The sequence below is a fragment of the Filicampus tigris genome, chromosome 15, assembly GCF_054856515.1.
Source record: "Filicampus tigris isolate MCC_2025a chromosome 15, RoL_Ftig_1.0, whole genome shotgun sequence".
Classification (NCBI taxonomy): domain Eukaryota; kingdom Metazoa; phylum Chordata; class Actinopteri; order Syngnathiformes; family Syngnathidae; genus Filicampus; species Filicampus tigris.
In genome coordinates, this window is record NC_141231.1 from 4,955,529 (window position 1) to 4,977,885 (window position 22,357).

At 39.6% G+C, this 22,357-nt stretch overlaps 2 protein-coding genes across 2 annotated transcripts; both read right to left on the minus strand.

Annotated features, from left to right (window-relative positions):
• Positions 1 to 243: 243 nt before the first annotated feature.
• On the minus strand, positions 244 to 11,311 carry c6.2 (complement component 6, duplicate 2). The gene is made up of 18 exons (XM_086054282.1): positions 11,207 to 11,311; positions 10,657 to 10,833; positions 10,420 to 10,576; positions 9,826 to 9,970; positions 9,221 to 9,362; positions 8,545 to 8,683; positions 6,471 to 6,656; positions 5,661 to 5,904; positions 5,257 to 5,376; positions 5,013 to 5,179; positions 4,684 to 4,909; positions 3,488 to 3,656; positions 3,248 to 3,359; positions 2,382 to 2,514; positions 2,107 to 2,301; positions 1,855 to 1,942; positions 1,520 to 1,764; positions 244 to 1,415 (listed from the first exon to the last, which is right to left on the minus strand). The coding sequence occupies exons 2-18, from the start codon at positions 10,800 to 10,802 to the stop codon at positions 1,234 to 1,236; spliced, it is 2,796 nt and encodes a 931-aa protein (XP_085910408.1). The 5' UTR covers positions 10,803 to 10,833; positions 11,207 to 11,311; the 3' UTR covers positions 244 to 1,233.
• Positions 11,312 to 13,089: 1,778 nt separating this feature from the next.
• Positions 13,090 to 21,874, minus strand: LOC147135215 (regulator of G protein signaling 7-binding protein B-like). The gene is made up of 6 exons (XM_086054287.1): positions 20,859 to 21,874; positions 20,514 to 20,686; positions 16,926 to 17,056; positions 15,486 to 15,624; positions 15,295 to 15,365; positions 13,090 to 14,420 (listed from the first exon to the last, which is right to left on the minus strand). The coding sequence occupies exons 1-6, from the start codon at positions 20,979 to 20,981 to the stop codon at positions 14,329 to 14,331; spliced, it is 729 nt and encodes a 242-aa protein (XP_085910413.1). The 5' UTR covers positions 20,982 to 21,874; the 3' UTR covers positions 13,090 to 14,328.
• Positions 21,875 to 22,357: the final 483 nt, after the last annotated feature.

Consider the following 22,357-nt stretch of genomic DNA (forward strand, 5'->3'; position numbering starts at 1 on the left):
TTGCATTCTGCCACCCAGAATTATTCTGGTGCCTATTTATCCTACTTGGTCTATTGTGGGACCAGACCAGTTTGTTGTTGGAGTGTACCTCCAGTTACAGTACTTGTAGGAAACCAACATTTCCACTTCCACCTTCTGGATGATGAGTGCAGTAGGTGGTCATCCTGCTCCTTCAGTTATATGTTATTCAAAACTGTCTTTAATAAAGAAGCTTTAGGGGGAAAAAACAACAACTGTGAAACATTTACCAGTCTCTACTTTAGTTTACTTTTAATTTCTACGTCTTCTCAGAGTGGTATTAAACATACATTTTAAAATGTTCATCAACATAATAGTCCAATAATACAAAAATATTGTCATATTTTTATCATGTCTAGCAAATTGCAACCATGGGTAAAAATGGTGTTTATACATTTTTCAGCACTCATTGTAACACTTTGTGTAAGATGTCTTTCAGTCTTTACTTCCCTCATATTATGGCACATGTGTGACTTTACATTTTGTCATACGGTACTCTGGATTTACTAAATAGCTTAAAATGATTAATGATTAATGACAATGCATAGTTTAGACAATGTACAAAGATGAAAAACAGTGGTATAACATAACAAGGCAAGCTCATAATGGCCACTTGAATGTCAAATTCCAAAAAGACTTCCAAGGTACTGTATACTTCGTTCTCCATAATCTACATACTGTAAATACACTTAGGTGGGGCCGATTTAGGCAGTCTATCTTTAGTTTGTTTAAAACCCCAATTCACATACTTTCTGGTCTTTTTTATTATGACATACAGTTAGGAGTTTAATCAATATTCATGGTCCTTTAAATCCACGCAAAAACGTAAAGGTCAAACAATCATCATGTGGTGATATCACACAAGAGGTCAACAAATCTTACGGGACTTTCAATTTAGTGAGAAGCCCCAGAAGTACCGGTATGTTTGTATAGTTTTCTTTGGCTTTTGGGGTGTTTTTTTGTGGTGCCATAAAACATTTGCACCAATAATGTGAGAAAGAGGGAATATTTAAAAACATTTAGCAAAAATACAAGTGGTTGATTTGTGTTGCTGAATTGCGGTCCAGTTTCGAGGATCCACAGAATGTTGTGTCAACAACAGATTGCAGAGTATTTATAATAACCATACTTTTTTTTTGCACATTTTGCAGCAGTGGTGGAGTACGGTAATGTTTCACAAATATGTCTGGTCAAACATAATGACGTCATTTTGGCTCATCTGGATTCACACACACCTTCATTGAGGATCTCAAATTGATAGTTGGCACACTTCAGAGCAGCCATGGAGCAAAGGTCCACACTGCGAGTCCTCTGAATCCTGGTCAGCATCAGACAGAACTTGTGCTTCTCAACTTCGGGACACTCCCGAGCAGCAATGCAATCACACTTCTTAGATGCTGAAAACGCATTGAGGAGGGACATGAATTTATTTTTATTATTCAATGTTTCCATTCAGTTGTAAAAGATACAAAAAATAAATAGATAAATAAATCAGATTTACTTGAACATCTCTCCCATTCGTAACACGTGTCAAGATCACACAACTCTTTGACAGAACTCTTGGAAGCAAACTGGGCTCGGAACCTGGCCCACTCCAATTTATCCGGATCCACAGTGTCGCAAGCACCTTCGCTGACAAAGAAGAGTGGATCGCCATGGCAACGACCGGCGTGGAAGGAGCAGAGTGACATCGGCACAGTGACGTTGATGTCAGTGTTCAGGATGCAGAGATTTTCTGATTCGGATCTGGGTGTACGCACACACGCATACACACCCACACGCGCGTCACTGTATGTATAGCGTACAAAATGCACGAATATTTGCAAAAAAACTTACAGGCAGTTCTCCCGCTGTATACAGACGCATTGAGAGCCTTGATGTTTCTCCCCTGGACCGCACTGACTGTCAGGTTCAAAAGGTTCCTCTATCAAGTAACAAGAGAAGTCTAGGGAAACTATGCGTATAAAACTGACAACAGATTAAACACTGTTGTAAACACAGATAAAACGCCACCACTACTATTCTATACAGACAATATTGGACAAATGACATCTTGACACAGTAAGCCATAAAACGACCGGCATGTACCGTCAGTGCAGTGCAATCCTGCAGGTAAAGCAGGTTCCCAGATGAGACTGTTGCTGCAGCTGTAAAAGCCTCGAGGCAGTGGCGACAAACCTGCCTCAACACAGTTAAACCCCACTGAATCACCCACTTTGTACTCTTCTTTGCTGGGGAACAGCGTCATGCCATCAGGAATATCAGGAGGAAGACATATCTTTCCTGAAAGTGGAGGAGAACATGCAATAATGAAGAAAGAAAGACTATTATATAACAAGTTATTCCAAGGATTCTAAACCCACTGAGGCAGCTTCCTTTTGATTGACTCCATGTCCCATCAGGAAGACAATTGATGAACTGGAAACCCTCCAGGTCAAATCCTGTGAAGCACCGGAACTCTTCATCCTCACCAAAATTATAGTACTGCTTTGCTTTCTGGACACACAACATGGAAAGGAGACAGCAGATAACTTCTGTTTTCGCCAACATGCTATATTTTCTCAAACAGCCCAAAGTCTGAAGAGAAAAGCAAGCCCTTGTAAAGATGAAGGGAAAACAACATTTATCTTCTCTCATATACTTCAACACCAATCCATTGAATTACCCTTGCCAATTTTTGGATACATGTGTGGCAAATGCAATGGACACATTACTAAAAACAAATATCCTCCACCGAATAATTTAACGAAAGTTCACGTATGTGCCGTTTATCCGAAGCAAGAGCTGCTAATGCAGTTCGCTCATAATGCTAACACTTGATATCAGCTTTCATGTGATAGTGATGCAGCGGCCAGAATACACAAACATCATTAGCCCGGTTGACAATGGGCAGAGAAACTCAGATTTTGGTTGGTATGTAAATCAGCCAAACTGTAACATCACAGTTCTGTAAAATTCAGAATTTCACACTTACATTTGTTAAATTTGACATTTTGGAGATTCAATTGCAAGGATTTTTTTTTAACTTGTTGTGTAATTCCAGACTTGTGTAATTTCAGACTTGTTGGGTGGGTCACTGGGGATCCAATTATTTATATATTGTACAAACAATAAAAAAGTACATTTTCTATAATATTGCTGTTGTTGTGCAGAATCCTTATATCTCCAAAACTAGAATTTTTGAGGATACCCAAAAAAATGGAGTGCACATGACTAATATTTCCTTTACCCTGAGGAAGCTGTTGTCAGGCGGTTTTGGCCTGGGACAACCCTGCACACCAGGAGGAAGCTCCTCCCTCCATCCAGTAGTGAAGTCATCATCATTGTCACATGTTTCATGTCTAGATATGAGAACATGAATGAAAAAGTCATACTAAATACAAGGGTTGTAAAATTACAATCATTGTGAATTAAAAATGTTATTTGTAGCAGGTAGGGATGACTGTTTGCATGTGTTTTGTCATTTTACTGTTTGAAAAGGGAGATGTGACATGGTTCCTCATCAGTGACGGGACCCTTGCAGGGTTGGCCTCCTCTCAAAGGGGCAGGGTTGTCGCACCTCCTTTTGCGGTGTCTCTTCATGGAGGCTCCACAGCGACTCCATGGCCCCCAACAGCTCCAGGAACCATCTACTTCCTCTGTAAGTTTCAAAACAGTGGATAAACAGAGGTATTGCTTTAACAATTATATTTTATTATTGTCAATTAGTTCTCACCGTGCTGAAAATATTATCAAATAAGATAGAGTTTTGAATTAAACAAAAACACCTATCTGTGCACATAATGCAGCCTACAGGGCATACACTGTTTGTATGTACAGTATGTGTAGGTATCATATACTGTCAGCTAATTAGGTCAACATTGGATTCCAATGATAAACTTGCTAGCCGCACAACATCCAGAGCCCAAAGACTTCAACCAGAGTTAGGAGAGCCCTCTAATTCTTCCTCATTGGAAAGCATGTCATTGGAATTGAGGAGGTCTTTAAAATATTCTCGGTACCAACTCACAAAGTCAAGACTCCAATTCAGCAGTGCCTCCTCATCAATATACCAACAGTTGCTGGTACAGAACTTCCCCCTTCCCCACACTGAGACGCCAGATGGCCGACTAGAATTTCCTTTAAGCCATCCGGAAGGCATTCTACATGGCCTGACTGAATTCTTCCCACAACCAAGTATTTGTCTTAGTAAGCACTGAAACCACATTCCACTTGACCTACAGGCTCACATTAGATGTCTCCGGAATGCCAGAGGCCAGAAATGTCTGATAGGACTCCTTGGTCAACTTGATGGGATCCTTAGATGTTGGTGTCCACCAATATGTTCCTGGGTGTCTGCCACTAAAGACACTGGCCACAGCTGTGGTCTGCTGCTTCAGTAATGGAGGCTTGGTCTCAATGTTTGGTGCATAGGTACGAACAACATGGAGTACAACCGGACCCTGGCGACCCTGACCTTGTCAGGACATAGCCTCATAAGCTCCTTGGATGATTGAGACACAAGAACTCCTCCACCATTATAAGGTGAAACTCAAGGAGAAGCCTGTCATTGAAAACATATTTGGAAAACTTTTGTTTTCAATACAGTTCATGTGTTGGATCTCTATATATTGAATAAATGAAGATAATGTGTCTGGTCAAGTATTCTGCAGTGGTAAACAATACCTGAATTGTAGTCAGGAGCTCGCTGCTCACAGTTGGGACCAAATGTACCAGTCTGGCAGGCACACTTGCACTCAGTACCAGAGAGAAAAGCTCTGGCATTGTTGGGGCAGGGAGCACACTTGCAGCTATCAAACTCTTGTAAGTACTGCAGCAAGGCCTTCCTCAGGTGCCTCCTCTTTGTGACTGCACAGGGGATCCCACGCACTAGATCTACGATCGGCTGCACCTGGATAATCACAGAATGTAAAGTTGTTCCCTTTTTTTGGTCAACTTATTTTCTTTGAATTAAATTCAATACATTCCATGGGTTTGAATCTTTTCAATTTCACCTTGAAATCAACCACAGCAGGATTATCAAGGACAGACTTGGCCCAGTTCTTGTAGGAGTTTCGATCCGGAGCAGGGCCTTGTCTCTCCCAGGCCAGAGATGCTGCCTCTCTGGTCCGCCCGCCTTTCACCGCAGAGTAAGACTTCTCTGCTGCCTGGATGTATGAGCCTGGCCCGGACAGGAAAATGAGAACAAATGGATGCTGACAATAATCTTTGTATTTGTTGTTGCTGTGTGGCAGGAACCTTGATATTTTTGAGTCATTTTGTTGTCAGAGCACATCGGTAGAGCCCTGTGTTGAGCGAGGACGATTGTCCATTTGGTCTCTCGGCCCAGACAGCCTTTAACATGCTCCTCTGATTCACCTGTTGGAGAGAAAATATGAAGACTGTCATGGCACAAACATCACATGTATTGTATTTTTCCAATTAAGTAGACATTCCTTGTTACGGGTTTAATGTAACATTGAATCTAAATGGCTAACCACTCAATTTCTGCCTTTCAAAGACAATAATGCTCACATCAACCTTTAAACACAATGGAAACGTTTATTTCCAGGAAGTAACCAAGAACTAAAAGTTAATGTCCCACCTTTAATTTCTTTAACCTAGGGTATCATGTTAAACGTTGTCCTCGAGGCTTGTTGTACCTGAACTGGTAAGCTCCTCTCGGTTGTACTGGTAGAGCAGGTCATAGAGGCCTCCTAATGTCCCTGAGCTGTAGTAGTGTGTTCCAAAGCGTTGAAAGATGTTTCTGTAGAGGGCATAGTTGTATTCAACGGGAAGAGCGTGGAGAAACTTGAGGAAAGGTCCAGACAAGACCAAATCGCTTGAGTCCCGCACTTTGAATGTGGACACAGGCAGAACCTGGTGCACCCGGAAAAACATGGAATCCTAACAAAAGAAAAAATAACTTTTACAGTACAAATATGTCGACTTGAGATAGTTTGGTAGATGAAATAATCATCATGTGATAGCAAAGCATTCATCACATTTCATTTTCATACGCTAAAATCAAGTTCATGAGATTCATTCTGAAATGCCTAGTTTATGTATCATTTCTGGTATGCGTTTACATTCAACATCACTTGACTTCAGTAGAAAGGTATAACAGTCGAATATATGTCAAACTCTCTCTTAATTGTACATTTCAGAGCTCAGACCAACACTTCAGAAAAAAATAAGCATGTTAAGTTGCATAAAAACCCATTGGCTCAAAAAGGTTCCAGACAATGTTGTTTCACCTCAATATAATTTAAGTGGAACCGGTGTGGTGAGTCAGTGCTCCCAGAATATTTCTTCCTTGGACATTTTGCAGTTGCAGGTTTGCGATGCAATTGTGTGTGCGTTTAGGACTGTGTTTTAGGATTAAACTCGGATTTCGGATGAGGTCAAGAAGTCATTGGTGGCCCGATCGTTCTGACAATGGCATAAATATTTGCACTTTTTTGCTTACTCACAGTTTTCTTGGAAGCTTCAAATGCATCCTTTGATTTTATATGTGACGTCAAAGGGGGGAAACGATGCCAACCAAAGAGAAAGATCTCTTTGTTTCTCTCCTCTTCATTGGAAATGGACTTCTTCACATTAAAAGAGTCAGTGTGCAGAGGGCTGGGATCCGTGCTGAAGTCTTCGATCACACCAACCTTTATGACCACAACAACAACAAAATAAGGAACAACTTTGTTTGTCAATTAAAGAAACTGCTGCTTTTGTTTTACTGTATGACCCTTTTCATTTAAGCTCTTATCTTTTTCAATAACTTAGAATGAAACAGTCTCAGGCTCTGTTGAGAAAGACTGCACTTAAATACTTTGGAGTAAACATTTGGCACAGAAGGTATAGAATGTCTTAACAGGCAACCTACTGCCAATCAAGTTTCCAATTGTTAATAAAAAGTGCAAAGTAACAATGTTAATTTGGTAACAATGAAAAACAGTAACATCACAACAAGCAAATCAAATCAACCTGTTTTGCATTAAGATTCGTACGGCCTATCTAAAATATTTCTGAAAAAAATGCTTTCTATGCAGAACATGAAAAACCTTCTGATGCTTCTACACTGTATTTGCACTCAACGTGATACATTAGCAAAATATTTACGTGTCACTCCAAGTGTGTCCTATATGAGGGGCAGCTTGGGATGGACCAATTATGATCATCTTTACCTCTGCAAAGTTGTGAAGCGAAAGGTGCTGATATTTCAGTTTAATTTGATCCCAGTGGAAACATAAGCATCAAGTGGACCTTTATACATTGGTTTAGAGTAGACCACAATATGTGTTGTTGTTGAACCAAATGGAGTCTTTCAAAGTCGCAGAGACACCTGGTCACAGCACTTTTCTTAGTTGCACCGTTGAGAAATTAGAGCACCACATTGGTCGCACTCTAAAGCCCTGCTTAGGGTCCTTATGGTCGGAAAGGTACTTATGATTTAATGGCCAATCAGGCACATGAAATATTTGAGCAAACTTCATTTTCGGTTAAACTATCCTTGTAACTGCAGGGAATTGCCCAAAAAAATGTCAATGTCAAAAAGATCTACTGCATATCCTGTTGAGACATACATGCGCTCAGGTTACGCATTATGAGACTGCACTCACAGTCGCGGCTATCAAGTGAGCAAAACCCTCTTAAACACCACCTTTGCAACTGTTGCCAAACATGTGCACAATCTGTTGTGAATGAAAACACAATTTATCACCTGCTATCCTGGATCTTACTAAAAGGTCACAATCTTAGCAAATCTTTCAATTTCGCACCCACTAAATGGGATCTAAGGAAATCAGGCATTTTGGAGCTGTATGTTTTGGGCAAGTTTTGTTTTTTTGATTGACTAAATATATGAAGTCAGGAATGGGCAACTTAAATGATGGAGGGGGCCACAATTTTTCATCACCGCCATTGGGGGGCCCACATAAGATGACATACTTCCTAACCAGTATGACAAAAATACCATTTTAAGAATGGTCACAATATGTTCCATCCCGCGAATTAGCAAAATGTGCATTTTCCAAGAAAAACAGGGGTTGGCTCCACTCAAGCAGCCCCACAAAACTAAAAAAAGAATAAATAAAATTGAAACTAAATTGAAAGAAATCATCAGCGTCACCACTGCAGTAGAGGAAACATGTTGCCCAACCTTGTTTTAAATGGTTGTGCAATACAAAGACAAAAAAGAAAGATTTTGCTATCTTTTATCAAATAGCGCCCACAAACTGTATTGTCCCAAAGTGTAGAATCTGTAGTCCCTTCCAAAAGTATTGGAACAGCAAATCAATTCCTTTGTTTTTGTTGTATACTGAAGATATTTGGGTTTCACTTCAAAATATGCGTTTGAGACAAAGGTTCAGAAGTTCAGCTTTTATTTCATGGTATTTACTAGAAGAATAAGTATTGATACAGTACATAGAGTATGATTTTTTTTTTGTTACTGTAGTAAATACCATGAAACCAAAATGTCTTCAGTATATAACAAAAAATAATTGACCTTGCCGTTCCAATACTTTTGGAGGGAACTGTACTTCACGTTACCTTAATGTCAAAGCTCTCAAAGTTGTGAGGTATCCGATGGTAAAGCAATGTGCTCTGAGGCCTCCTGATGATGCAACTTCCTCCCATAAACATGTTGTCCAGGACAGCCCCCCGCGGCTCATTTGCCAGCACATCGAACCTTCCAAAATATATCAGGGAGCAGCTGAATCTGGAACACTTTTATTCGGAAATAAGCTAAAGATTGTTTCAGATACGATAGAGATGGTCAGGTATATAAAAAGTAAAGGTTAAAAACGTATTGCTAGAATTTGTATATGAAGAAATAGGAGGAATATGTTGAATACATAGATATATTGTAAGCATTATGATAAGGTAAAATCCTTTGTTTTGTATGTTTTTCTTTCATCCATCCATCCATTTTATATTCCGCTTTTTCTCATTTGGGTGTTGGGCGAGCTGGAGCCTATCCCAACCAACAGGGTAGATACATTCACATACAGACAACCATTCACACTCATGCTCACACTTAAAATCATTTTGTCATCAATGAAACTAACATGCATGTTTTGGAATGTGGGAGCAAGCCAAGTCACGGTGTTCAGTCCAACTGGTATTCATACTTTTGGAAGAAGTGATAGATTTATGGGCACAGCAGGAAGGAATGCAAGATCAAGTCACATGAATCTGAGCAGTGATGTATTGACCTTTGGCTTACCCATTTCCCACCAGGTCAGCACCAGGAGCTACTCTCTTCTCAGCTGGACACACAACTTTGAAGTCACCACAGTCCCTCTCATCAGAATTATCGTCACAGTCGTTCTGTTTGTTGCAAGTTAGTGTGGCATTGATGCAGCGGCCTGAAACAAAGAGGGAAGATTTAAGAAGCAATCTGGGTGAAATTCCAAATGTTAATACCAGGGTTAAAATAGTTTGGGATTATTCATTATGTATTTTTTTCTCATTTCAGTTTTTAGAGCAGATTTGTTCATTTATATTAGTTTCTATTTTTTCCCAAAACGTTTGGTTTTAGCCACATTTTCTATCTATCTATCTATCTATCTATCTATCTATCTATCTATCTATCTATCTATCTATCTATCTATCTATCTATCTATCTATCTATCTATCTATCTATCTATCTATCTATCTATCTATCTATCTATCTATCTATCTATCCATCTATCTATCTATCTATCTATCTATCTATCTATCTATCTATCTATCTATCTAAAAGCTCACAATAAGTACGAATTGTGTAGTAAAGTGGAAGATACTGCTTGAGTAAACCTGTAATCCCAATAGAATGCACACTGCCAATACCGTTGTTGCATTTGAAGTTGTCTCTGCAGTCGATTGGTGCCAACTTGCACTCTGTGGCAGGATAACAGGGCCTTTCCTCCATCAGTTCCACATTGCATGATGCACCACCAAACTGCGATGGTGTTTGGATAGCCCTGGTCCGTAACTATGAAATCGACATAAAAAGAAAAAACAATCACTGCTAAGGGTGTATATTTGTTGGAGGGAGACCATAACAACTTAAAACCAAATGTATCAATATTCATTGTTGTATTTATTCATATTTTTTATATGCTCACACACGATACCTCCGATGAAGTATACGGTTGTTTGTGCAAGTTTACAGTACGTACCTAATGTTATGGTGAGTGTTAATTGCTTTGTTTTCGTATGCAACAGACTTCTAAAAATATTTCTAATGATGTCTCTAGTCCAGATCCATTGTCTATATGCCATCACAGTACTTGCTCGGATGTACTTTTTAAAACTGAAATATGCTGACAACGGAACTTCTTGTACCGGTTATGCAATGTTTATTTTATTTTGTTTGGATCTACCACTTGAGATGAGCCATCTAATTTTAGAGGAGGTCCAACAGACTGTTTTGTGTCTTGCCTGTTTCTTGGCACAGGGTGAGCAGTCAGACCAGGGCCCAAACTCTGTCAGCAGGCAATTTATGGGACAGGCCTGCACATTACAAGCCCTTCTGTCATGTCTCTCGCACAGCTGATGACAGCTGCTCTTCCAGTAGTAATCATCATATTTAAATTTCCTGCCAAAGGGATACAACCAAAACAAATATTTTTCATCACAATCCATGGTCCACCTATTTTGATCTGTTGTGTGCCTTGCCTTTGTCTGCTCTGTGTGCCATGGTTGCATGTCCGGGAGCAGGCAGACCATGCGCTCCAGGGGTAGTGATCACAAAAACAAGATAGACCGGCAGATATCAAACTGAGGAGATGGAGCAGCAGGAACAAACTTGTGGAAGAGTCCATCAGGAGGGTTTCAACAAAGACTCTGAAAGAGCTAAAGGAAATTGGATATGCATGACAATTACTTTATTCATATAGATGCATCAAGTGAAATCTTCACATAAATGTCATTCTTGATATTTTTAACACACACACACACACATAGCTACTTTATAGCAAATGGTGAAGTATATCAAGGCATCGAATATAAAGAATGTCTGATTGAATGAAATAGCAATAAAGCTGGCAGTATAATATATAAATTATACAACAAACACTAATATTTCATTGCATTTGCTGTTAATTTAATCAAAACAAAAACATTGAATTTGTATTGCGCTATTAACTATAATCTCCACTTCGTGTTTCGGCATGACATACAGCATTACAGTACACAATACGGAGATGGATTAAATAGTCTGACTCACCACGCACAGGATTGCCGTCTCAGCCAATAAACTGTTGAGTTTGGGATGCTGTCTGCACTGCAGGCACAGCTGAATCTGAACTGAAATTTGTGTTGACAGATATTTATATATAAAACCTCCCTCTGGAATTTCTCCATGAATCCAGCTTGTTTTGGACCAACTACTTTCTCAACATTCCAAAAAATCTCAAACTGGAGCTGATAACAAAATTCTGAACATGAAGTAACATAAACTATTTGTGCCTCCAAATTACGGGAAGTAAAACATAGAGGAGTTTCCCGTATGCAAGATGTACTCCAGATGTGTTGTGTTGAATCTTGACACTTTCACTTTGAGAGCAAAGCAAACTTTTCCCCCTGCAATTTCACAATCTTACACTCATACAATGCTCAGTGACAATTTATTTATGACATGCTGTATTTGTGAATTGTATGCTTAGAGCGTGAGAATACTGTTAAAAAAAATTCTCTCTTCTTCAGTTACCTATATTGTTTTTCATTATGTTTTGGAATATTTCAATAATTTCCATATTGAGATGTCATTGATATTGCCAAAATATCGCATTGACATCATTTATGAGTTCCATTAGAGAACTAACTTGAAACCCCAAGGGTGACTAACGTTCATTTATAAGAAATGCAATTTTCCATTTATCTATCCGGCTTGTGTAAATGTGTTTTGAAAAGAATAGAAACATTATCCTTTTCTCGGAGATGGTGACAAATGTATGAGCTGTATACGTGTTGCTGTAGCGACACGGGTGTGTGTGGAACCCAAACATATGGAACCACTGCAATAGCTGGAATTTATTTTTAATGCAGATGTGAGCAGTCCAGCAACAAATGGCTATCAAGGCAGTTAACTTCAAAGTCCAGATAAAGAGTCTTTGAAGATTGTGAAGGGGCTTGGGGTCAGGTCCAATAAATTTTCGTGATCCACAAAAAGCACTGGAGAGTCTTGTATGGGCTCATAGTGAATAATCTGGCAATGTGTGGGCCACAAGGACACACAGGAGAAACAGTACCTGAATAATATTACAACTTTGAGTGAGTTGATTTTTGTGGGGAAAAATGAGTTTTTCACATAATGTTAATTTGATTTTCCATGGTTTTGTGCCATCCTTGAATGGTAATTCTGATGCATGAGAGCCCTTTAGACTGGAAAAACAAATCATAGTATGTGGTTATTTTTTCATTGTTCAATACCTTTGTTGTTGAAGGCTATATCTTTTAAATGTGCACTGGGCATGAAATCTATTAAGAGAATGTGATGTACATTGGTTCAATTAAAAATAAAAGATATATGCATGTACTTTGTCCATTTTTAAAATGGCATTTTTGTCATATACTGTATCTGGTATTTATGGCCCCCCAGTAGCGCTGATGGAAAATTGTGAACCCTTCCATCATTTGAGTTGCCCATGCCTGATCTAGCCACCTGTCATTTTACATTCCCAAAATAGGATAGCATTCCTGTTTTGGGGCATGTCTCTAATTTAGGGATGCATAGTTGCGTTTCTACGCCGACACTCAGGCTACAGCTGTCCTAAGAACCGATGAAGCCTGCTCGGGTGTGAGGCAAAACCTCAAGACAACCAAAACAGCTGAATTAAGATCAATTCAATGTCCTGAGAATGAAATGATCTTGATGAATGGGAATGTTTACGGGAACCTATCCTGACCTACTAAAGCAGATGAAAACAGCAGCTCGACGTGCGTCTTTACTATTGTTGCCACAGCATTTCTACATTTGTTGAGCCATCAGGAAATATCCAGTTGCTCTTCTGGCTACTAAGGCAGACTGGGCAACAATTAAGACAAAGCTAAAACATTTACATGTCCTTATTTTAATGGCCATATGTTTACAATGAGTTATAACCTTACTTACTGGATAGAAAACTTTATTCACATTATAAAATTAAGCTGTACATACATAGCTGTTGCTTGTCTACATACAAGGACACTAACTACACAATACATGCCATGATCAAAAAAACACATGAAAAGAAAGGTTCCACATAAACACAAACTTTACAAATGACCATACAATACGTTGCATTTACATTCAGTGGCGAAACGACTCTAGTATAACATATGTCATAAGTGAATTTTGTCTTCAAGTGGAATTGTGTTGAGTGAGGGTGGGAGCCCTTCCTCCTCCCAAAAGATGTTAAGCTGAAAAATACATTATTGTTCCGCATGCTGTTTATGAAAACAACTGCAAGGGCTACAAGTGTCCACTAGAGGAGGCAATGAACAATTCACGCATGCGTTATAGAAAACTATCATGACGTAATCAAATCTTTATAAATGAATGAAGGCTTGGATTTATTTAGAATTTATAGGGGGATAACTATAAACACAGATAAGGCCAGTTTTGTTTTAACTATTAATCACTGGGAATCTATTTCTATTTTATTTCATTTTTTTTTACTGGAGAATCTGATCTTTAACTCCTGATAACAGTGGGTCTTATTCAAACTAAATGTCATGCTAATAAATCTTGTAGTTTGAAACATGACATAGTCGATTGTAAAGCACTGAGCAACCAATACAACCATGCATCAACACTTTAAGGGTGAAATCAAAGACGAACAACATCTAGAATAAAAACGTTGAGACTTATCAAATTTAAACTGCAATTCCCATTCACCCGCTCTAAAATGAAACACATAATTGGAACCAGGTGAATGTATGCAACATAACACCAATACACTATTTTGTCCACATTGTGTACCTGCTGTGAAACATACAGTATCTGGGATTAAAACACTGTGTATTGTGACACACAATTTGACAGGACACAAGCACAGTGAGAAAACAAAACGGTGATAATGCTTGTGCATAGCCCAAATATATACAATTGAATTCAATATACTGTATATGGTGAAAACTGAGTGATAAATGCAAAGGTGAGAACCTTCTCACCTCCTGGAAACAGAACAAATGGCTAAAAGGCTGATGGAATCTAAATAGTACAGTTTGTGGAAAGAAATAGCCTCTTATCATTAAATGCTGGAGGAATGTCTGTTGACCAGGGAACAACAATGTGTTTATTTTAAAAGGATAAAAGGATAACCAAAAGTCTTGATGTACAGTACATGGTGAATTGAGTTCAGACTGTTAACCAGACACCATGCAGCAGAGTCCAGGGAAGCGTCTCTTCCTTTGGCGGACCAGCGGGTGTGGAGTCAGATTCAACAAGCTGCTATCATCTGTGACACACAGCACTCGGATTAAAACATAGTCCAGTGACAGTTCCAAAATCCATAATTCGAGCGATGTCACTGGTCAAAGGTTTTAATAAGAAAAGCCTACATATAAAATTCCAAAGCAATAAATCTACTGTAGAACAGATTGAAAACAGTGATCGAAATTCCTAGCAAGTAAGAGCTGTTTAGAACATGTGACAACAATCCGCTGTTTTCTTCATATGTCTGGATTAAGGAGCAGAGTGGCAAGATGGAAGTGTTATTTTACAAATGACTCGTTTGTTCCTCTCTTTTGAGTACAGAAGTTATAGCAGTAGTAATACTAGCTGTAAAGCTGATGGTAGCATACATTGTACATCCATCCATCCATCCATCCATTTTCTGTTCTGCGTGCTATATATATTGCTACAGGTGAGCTACAGCTAATCGCAACTGGCTCTGGGCAAGGTAGGGTACACTCTTGACTGGTCGCCGGTCAAACGCAGCTAGTATACTTGTTTACTAATTAATATAATTCTCATGGAACTACTATCAGTATTGTTCTGTTAAGCCATCTGTTGTTCGTCTATGGATGTTTGTTTTCTTTAAATTGAAGAAATGTTACTTTGCCACTGCTGCAGAAATGCTTTCTCATTGCAAAGAACTGTATCTTGTGTATAATGCCCATATTTGCTATTATGCTATGCTCTAAATTGAATTGAATTGAATTGTTAGAGGTCTTTCTGCAAAGTATCAGGAGCTACAATCAGTATCTTGCAAGGCTGAGCTAAGACATTTACACCGTACAAGAATCAGGACAAAATACATGATAAATTGACATTGCAGCAGAAAAAGTTAAAATAGTAATAGTAAAAATCTAATTTCACTATTTACACACCTTGATTTTTCAGTGGCAAAGGCATTGTGTCCCTGAGTTTGCTAAGAAGATTTCTCATCTCCTGCATATCTCTGCCAATACAATGACAAAAAGTAACGACAAGTCAGCTTTTTGCATTTTTAAAGATTTTATCCTAATAAACAACTAGATTTTAGCGCTCGCGAAAAAGTCCCTCTGAAAAGTCTGCATACCTCTCTATGTTTTCAATATGGACTCCCACCAGCCACGGATCATGAGGGTAGTCAATGGGTGAGGAGGAGCGGTCCTCGAGGATTGGAACATCAGAACTTTCGTCCACTCTGAAGTCCATCTTCGGCTCTGAGTCGGTTCCTTGAGGGCAAAACACAAAATAACATTTCTTGAAGTAAAAACATAAGAAGTTGGTAATATTATGGTATACATCAAGCAATTCCCCAAAAACCCACAATAATAATAATTAAAAAACAAAAACAATGTGAATGAGGTCCTTTCTAGTGGGGTCTATTTTTGTTAATCAATCTGTAGTTATCATTATACAATTTTGGAATAGACTGCAATTTAAGAATCACCTTTTAATCAAATTTTCAATGCATTGTTAAAAATGGTCAATGTACTCAATATTACTAAACAAACATTTTTTGTGATTGAAAATTATTCACCTCTTCATTAAGTCAAGACTGATGTCAGAACTTTGCTGTCCGCTAATGTTACATTGTTTTATCATCTTCACCAACCTCAAAACAGTTGACTTTTCTTTGCTATTGAAATCCCTTTAACAAATATTTGAAATAAATATCAGCATGATTGTCAATTAAAATATTCCAACTATATGAATGGTTTGTAACTAAAATGCGTTTTCCTTTAAATTCACATCAAGTTCATTTATCCATGTACCTGACTCAGTAATAGTAATAATTTTGTTGTATAATCCTGTACCCACATGTACTTGACACTCAGCACTAAAGGATAAGTAAGCACTTGAAATACAAGTATGGTTGTGGAATAAGAGTTAATCCACCTGTTTTTAGCCATCTCCGGGGGCGGCCATTTTGTCACTTCTGTCGACTGAAAATGACATCACAGTTGCTCAGGGCTCAGGTAACGACCAATCACGGCTGACCTGTTTTCTGAAGCTGAGCCGTGATTGGTCGTTACCTGAGCCCTGACCAGAAGTGATGTAATTTTCAGTCGACAGAAATGACAAAATGGCCGCCCTTGAGATGGCTAGAAACGGGTGGATTTCGCTGCTTAACTCATAGTCCACAAACGCAGTATTAATCAGAATTTTAACAAGTGGGCCTGCAGGGAACATATTCATGAAAAAAATATGTCTTGGTTGATTTCCACTTTAAGTACATATTCCAAGAACAGAAGTAATAGTATTCATGGTAGATAGAAATATTATGCTTGCTCTATACCCTATTTATGCTTCACCGGGTGAACTTGGTCAGCAAGTGTACAAGCTTAGTAGTAAACAACACGCTGCTGATAGTGCTGATACAAAGACTCAGCTAGCTGTGTTTATCATAGTTCTTGAAAACTCGTTTACAGTATATAAAGTATGCATTGCTTCCCTTATGTGAGTTTCTATTATGGGCCTATCTGCCTTATAATGTGATGTTGCTGTGCACTGTATACTGTAGTGATTCTACTTTTTCTGTGAAGCTGCAGCACCCCCAGCAGGCACATGGACTTTAGCATCTCCGTGATGAACATCTCCAGGCAACACTGCAGCTGGATGAAGAGCCGACATATCTCAGGGTGGATCTCTCCGTCCTCTGGACTGCATCGGCGGGTGATAAGAGAAGAGTGGGGATTTAAGAGAGAGGCACAGAGTCCATAAAAAAGATGATGTAAAAAGAAATCTGTTACAATAATAATAATAATAATACAGCGATACAATTAAGTATAATAGAGTATATTTCACATCCATCCCCGGAGTGAATAAAGAAGAGTGGAAAGTATTGATTGTATGAATGATCAAGGAGAAACTCTCATACATACAAAAATGAATGGCTTGGTTCAAATCAATAAAACTATATATTCCACTGTATTGGCTGACATTCTTATTGCTGCGACCTCTGGCTTTGACACCTGATTGCTGTTATATTAGTAACTGTCATGTTGGTACTGCATGGTTCTTGTGAGACATCCACAGGATACACGTGGTTATATAAAGTTTGACGGTGCATTGTTTGAACTAAAGTAATGGATATGAAGTAGGGGTGGGCGATATGACAATATTAGATCGTTAAGTGGTTTAACGTGTTCACGATCTCATAAAGCCGAAAGATCGTTTGATCGTCTACACGGCACATTGTAATCTAAACAGTTTAGCTCTATGGCGGCGCAAAGCCGCTGACGCGTATACCCGCTTAGAAAGCTTAGCTGACTTAAAATGTAATTTTTTTTCTTTTAGAGTTTTATACACGTTTTAAATATGTTTTATATGTTTAACATGGGGCGGCATGGCGGACGACTGGTTAGCACGTCCGCCTCACAGTTCAGAGGTCCTGGGTTCGATCCCGGCCACGGCCTCCCTGTGTGGAGTTTGCATGTTCTCCCCGTGCCTGCATGGGTTTTCTCCGGGTACTCCGGTTTCCTCCCACATTCCAAAAACATGCTTGGTAGGTTAATTGGACATTCTAAATTGCCCCTGTGATTATGAGTGCCGATGTTTGTTTGTCTCTGTGTGCCCTGCGATTGTCTGGCAACCAATTCAGGGTGTCCCTCGCCTACTGCCCGAAGACTGCTGGGATAGGCTCCAGCACTCCCCGCGACCCTTGTGAGGATAAGCGGTATCGATAATGGATGGATGTTTAACATGAGGAAAATGGTCAGAAATGTCTTTAAAAAACAATGTAAAAAAAGAATCATGATAAAATCGTGATCGTGATTTTATTTTTAAAACATGATATGATATTTTTGCCAGATCGCCCACCCCTAATATGAAGCTACAGCATATACAATACAATACAGCATGCATGGCTTATTTTGTAGCTAACACTTTACACTATTGTGGGTCTACGAGTACTTAAAGGGAAGTCAACGCAAACTTTTTTTTTTCAAGAATATGTTCTATGCAAGCCCACTAGTTGAAACAGGGTATTATGATAAATATTGCATTTGTGGAATAAGTGTTAATCCACTCATTTTTAGCCATCTCTGGGGGCGGCCATTTTGTCTTCTGTCGACTGAAAAATGGCACCACAACTGCTCACAACGACCAATCATGGCTCAGATTCAGAAAATAGGTCAGCCGTGATTGGTCGTTGTGAGCAGTTGTGATGTCATTTTCAGTTGACAGAAGACAAAATGGCCGCCCCCAGAGATGGCTAAAAACAAGTGCATTTTGCTGCTTAACTTATATTCCACAAGTGCAAAATTAATCAGACTGCCATGTTTCAAATAGTGGGCCTGCTGGGAACATATTCTTGAAAAAAATATGTTTGGGTTGACTTCCGCTTTAAATATGATGAAGTGTGTTTGTGGTTACACGTGTCCTGACATAGGGCTGAGCTCACACGCTCACGCTATGTGGATATATTTATTTCAAATTATGAGTAAATATCTAATAATTCTGATTCACCCAAAAGGTGTTGGAAGTATTCAGGACTGTTCTTCCATATCAAATTCACCCAGATCCCACAGCATATTCTCTACAATGACTCTTCGCTTAACTAATTGATTAATTAAGAGGTGGACAGCATTATAGTGGTCATTGGTTATCATGTGTCCCTCACAAGTCTGAGGTTCAAGGTTTGAATCTTGGCTTGAGCCTTCCTGTATGGAGTTTACATGGTTTCCGGCAGGACTGGAATTGAACTCATTTTCAGCCCTGGAGTTTCATGGCTCAGACTGACAAAATTTTGTGTACATTTTAATGAAGAAGAAAGCAATTCACAACATTTCTGGTGCACTATTTAGCGTAATGACGCTAACTTTACTTTTGCACGGAGCCTTTCCCAGCATTCTTTGTTGCCGTTAACACTTGAGACTGTTATGTGTCTTTAATGTTTTATTTTGTACAGACGGGATGTAATATAATTACAGTGGCATTTCTAGTCATGTATTCAATTATTACTACTTTTGGTATTATATTATTGCAATTTAGTAGCACCCATTGTAACAAATGTAGTGCAGTCAGTGCTATATACAATACAATAACCTGCCAGTTTGTGTTATTGTTATATTATCCTGGAAACATTAGGGAGTACGGGACGAAGTGACGCCATGACCACAGTCGTGATTTTGCTGGCTAAAACAATACATTTGAGTAAGCCTGGTTTAATAAAAGATGATCAGTAGCAACTACAACTGTGTCAGGCTGTCAGCAAAAATGAGTTTGCGTTAGGATTATTATTTTGCTTATTAAACTGCCTTGAAAAAGTTGTCCAAAGCTCTTGCTAGCTAGCTGCTAGCCACTAGACGCTAATGTCAATATCAGCATGATTAATTAAAGTTTTTTTAGCATCCTTAATTAGCGACTAAACATGACTTCAGAATGACGTTGTGTTGATATTGAGAGCGACAGTTAATAAACTGGTACTTCAGGCAGAAAAAATATCCTCAAGCATTTTTTTAATCAAGGTACTCAAAATACTGGAGAACTTGTTCTGCCGAGACGAACACCCCCTCCCCCCCGCCCCCGTGTCATAAACGCAATTTATTTGCAGATTTTAAAACGCATTCAGATATGAGCTTTAATCAGCATTGTGCGTGCTCTGCTTATTGGGAGCACCGGCCTGGCTGTAATAGAGGTCTGAGCAGCGCATATGGCACCCCGGCCCACCGGGAAGCGGCCAGCAGGTACAAATTACCTCTCCGTGTACTCGGGCTTCCACCCACATTCCATGAAGGTGGATTTTCTGTGTGAGTGTAAAAGGTTGTTTGTCTGTGTGTTTGGCTGGCGATCACTTCAGGATGTACCATCGCCCAAAGTCAGCTGGGATTGGCTCCTACTGACCTGTGACCTTAAGAAGGCCAAGTGGTATGAACAATAGATGAATGGGGTTGAGTCACTTTTGTGTTAATGTTGTTTTCATCTGACACAAATACGTCTTCTCTAACATACTTAACATGCCAATAGGCTTACTGACGTACCAGTGTGCAATCCAAATTATATAGTCATTTCTGAAATTTCTCCCATTCCTTTGTCTACAAACAACCGTGCTATAATAACAAAGGCACAAATACTGTATTTGCTATTTTATACGACCATAGGCGACTCTCATGCTTACCCAGACACAGCGATGAGGGCGAGGTCTTGGTGCGCAGCCCGGGCCATGGAGCATCCTTTAGCTCGCGTGTAGTGCATCTGAGCCCGCAGAGATGGACAGTCGGCTGACATCTCACCGACAGAAATGACCTGTTCCCGGTACAGCGCCACCAGGGTGTTGAATTCCTGCACAGTCTGAGCAAAAAAATCATCGGCTTGGTGTTTTCCGAGCAGACAAGCACAGATACTCTTTACGTGCTTTGTGTTTTTAAAACGATTGGCAACAGTGATTTGTCTCCGTGTTGCACCTGCACATTCTGAAACGAGCTCTGCAGATAGAAAACATCTTTCGGGGGGCGAAACTTACCATCCTGCTGCCGTCCACGGTGCTCTCCCGGTGCTCCGAATCCGTCTGCGCCCCTCTCGTGATGGGCAAGACGCTGCCTGCAGATCTGGGGCGCTTTTTCCGCCCGCACGGTGCAGAACTCATGCATGCAGAGAGCGCCCTCTTCTTCTTGAGGCTTGCTGTGTCCTCTCAGCAGTGCAAAAAGACGCCACCGGTTAGGACACCGCAGAGAAGCGCAGTTAACGCGTGGAGCCCCAAATGAGACGAACAGATGTTCCCCGGATGAGGACAGTGTAGCGGGGCGGAAGGACCGCCAGCAGCTCCCTCTGCATCCCCCAGCCGAGAGGAGAGTCACCTTCAGCCGCTCGTGAAGGCCGAGGGGGAGGCTCCGACGTCTTCCGCCGCACGCTCACGTGTGAGGAGGGAAACAAGTCGTCACCCACCCGCCTGACTTTGTGTTAACCCCTTAAACGCTACACAGACTGAGGAAACCTCCTCTGCTACCTTACAAGACAAGAATTGAGCTTGCAATTTACTTCACCTTCAGCTAGATATCTCTTTCCCCAATAAAAGTGTCATTCAAATTAAGTGGGTGGGAAATACAATTATACCTAAGCCAACATTCATTTATATGAGGTGTATCAAAAATGTCAAAACATTTACTGCATTTCAAACTAAAACTCAAGTTTTCCCCTTCATTGTGGGCCAGACGATCAATCAGTGCTTTGTTCAGTGTGCGAGAAGTGGTGAGTAACTTGTGGTTGCTACATCATAACAATGCGCCTGCTTACAATACTCTGAGCACCTAACAGTTCCTGGCCAAGAAGAACATCAACATGCTGGAGCAATCTACCTGCTCACCTGACATAGGTCAATTGTTCCCTCTTTCCTAAGCTCAGGGGGTCATCAAAGCAAACCATTTAGTAGACAAGGACATCACTACAATTTATTTTTCTGAAAACATTTTACTTTACTACCTACATTTCAAAATAGTTATATGTACCTTCTTCTTAATTTGTCAAAGGGGGCTTGTTATTCCCCCCCCCCCCCAACCTAAAAGGGGAAGACATCACATTAAAAAAAGAAAAAAAAGCAGCAGTGTTTGTGAGGATATTTGCCATCTCTGGTTCCCGGTACTTACGATTTTGAATGGGTATAGACTCCTTAGTATATACTCCATGTTTTTTTTTAACCGACCTGTAATGTACATCAAACACATGTTCAAGGGTAATTGGTTAGTTATTTGTTCTAGATTCATTTCAAATATTAATTTAAAATATGATGATGAAAGATACTGAAGTGAATTTTGAGCTTTACATGGCTGTACATTTTGTGTACATTACCACAGCTGTGTGGCGCTGAAAAGTCGTACAAATTATTTTAAATCATCAATGAGTAAGTTTTTAAATGCTTACAGTGCTGTAATTATTGCAAAATTGTTCAAATCATCTTTGTTTATGCTTCTGGTTTCCAATTCCACCCATCTCTCACTATACATTTTACTATTAAGTCTACAATAA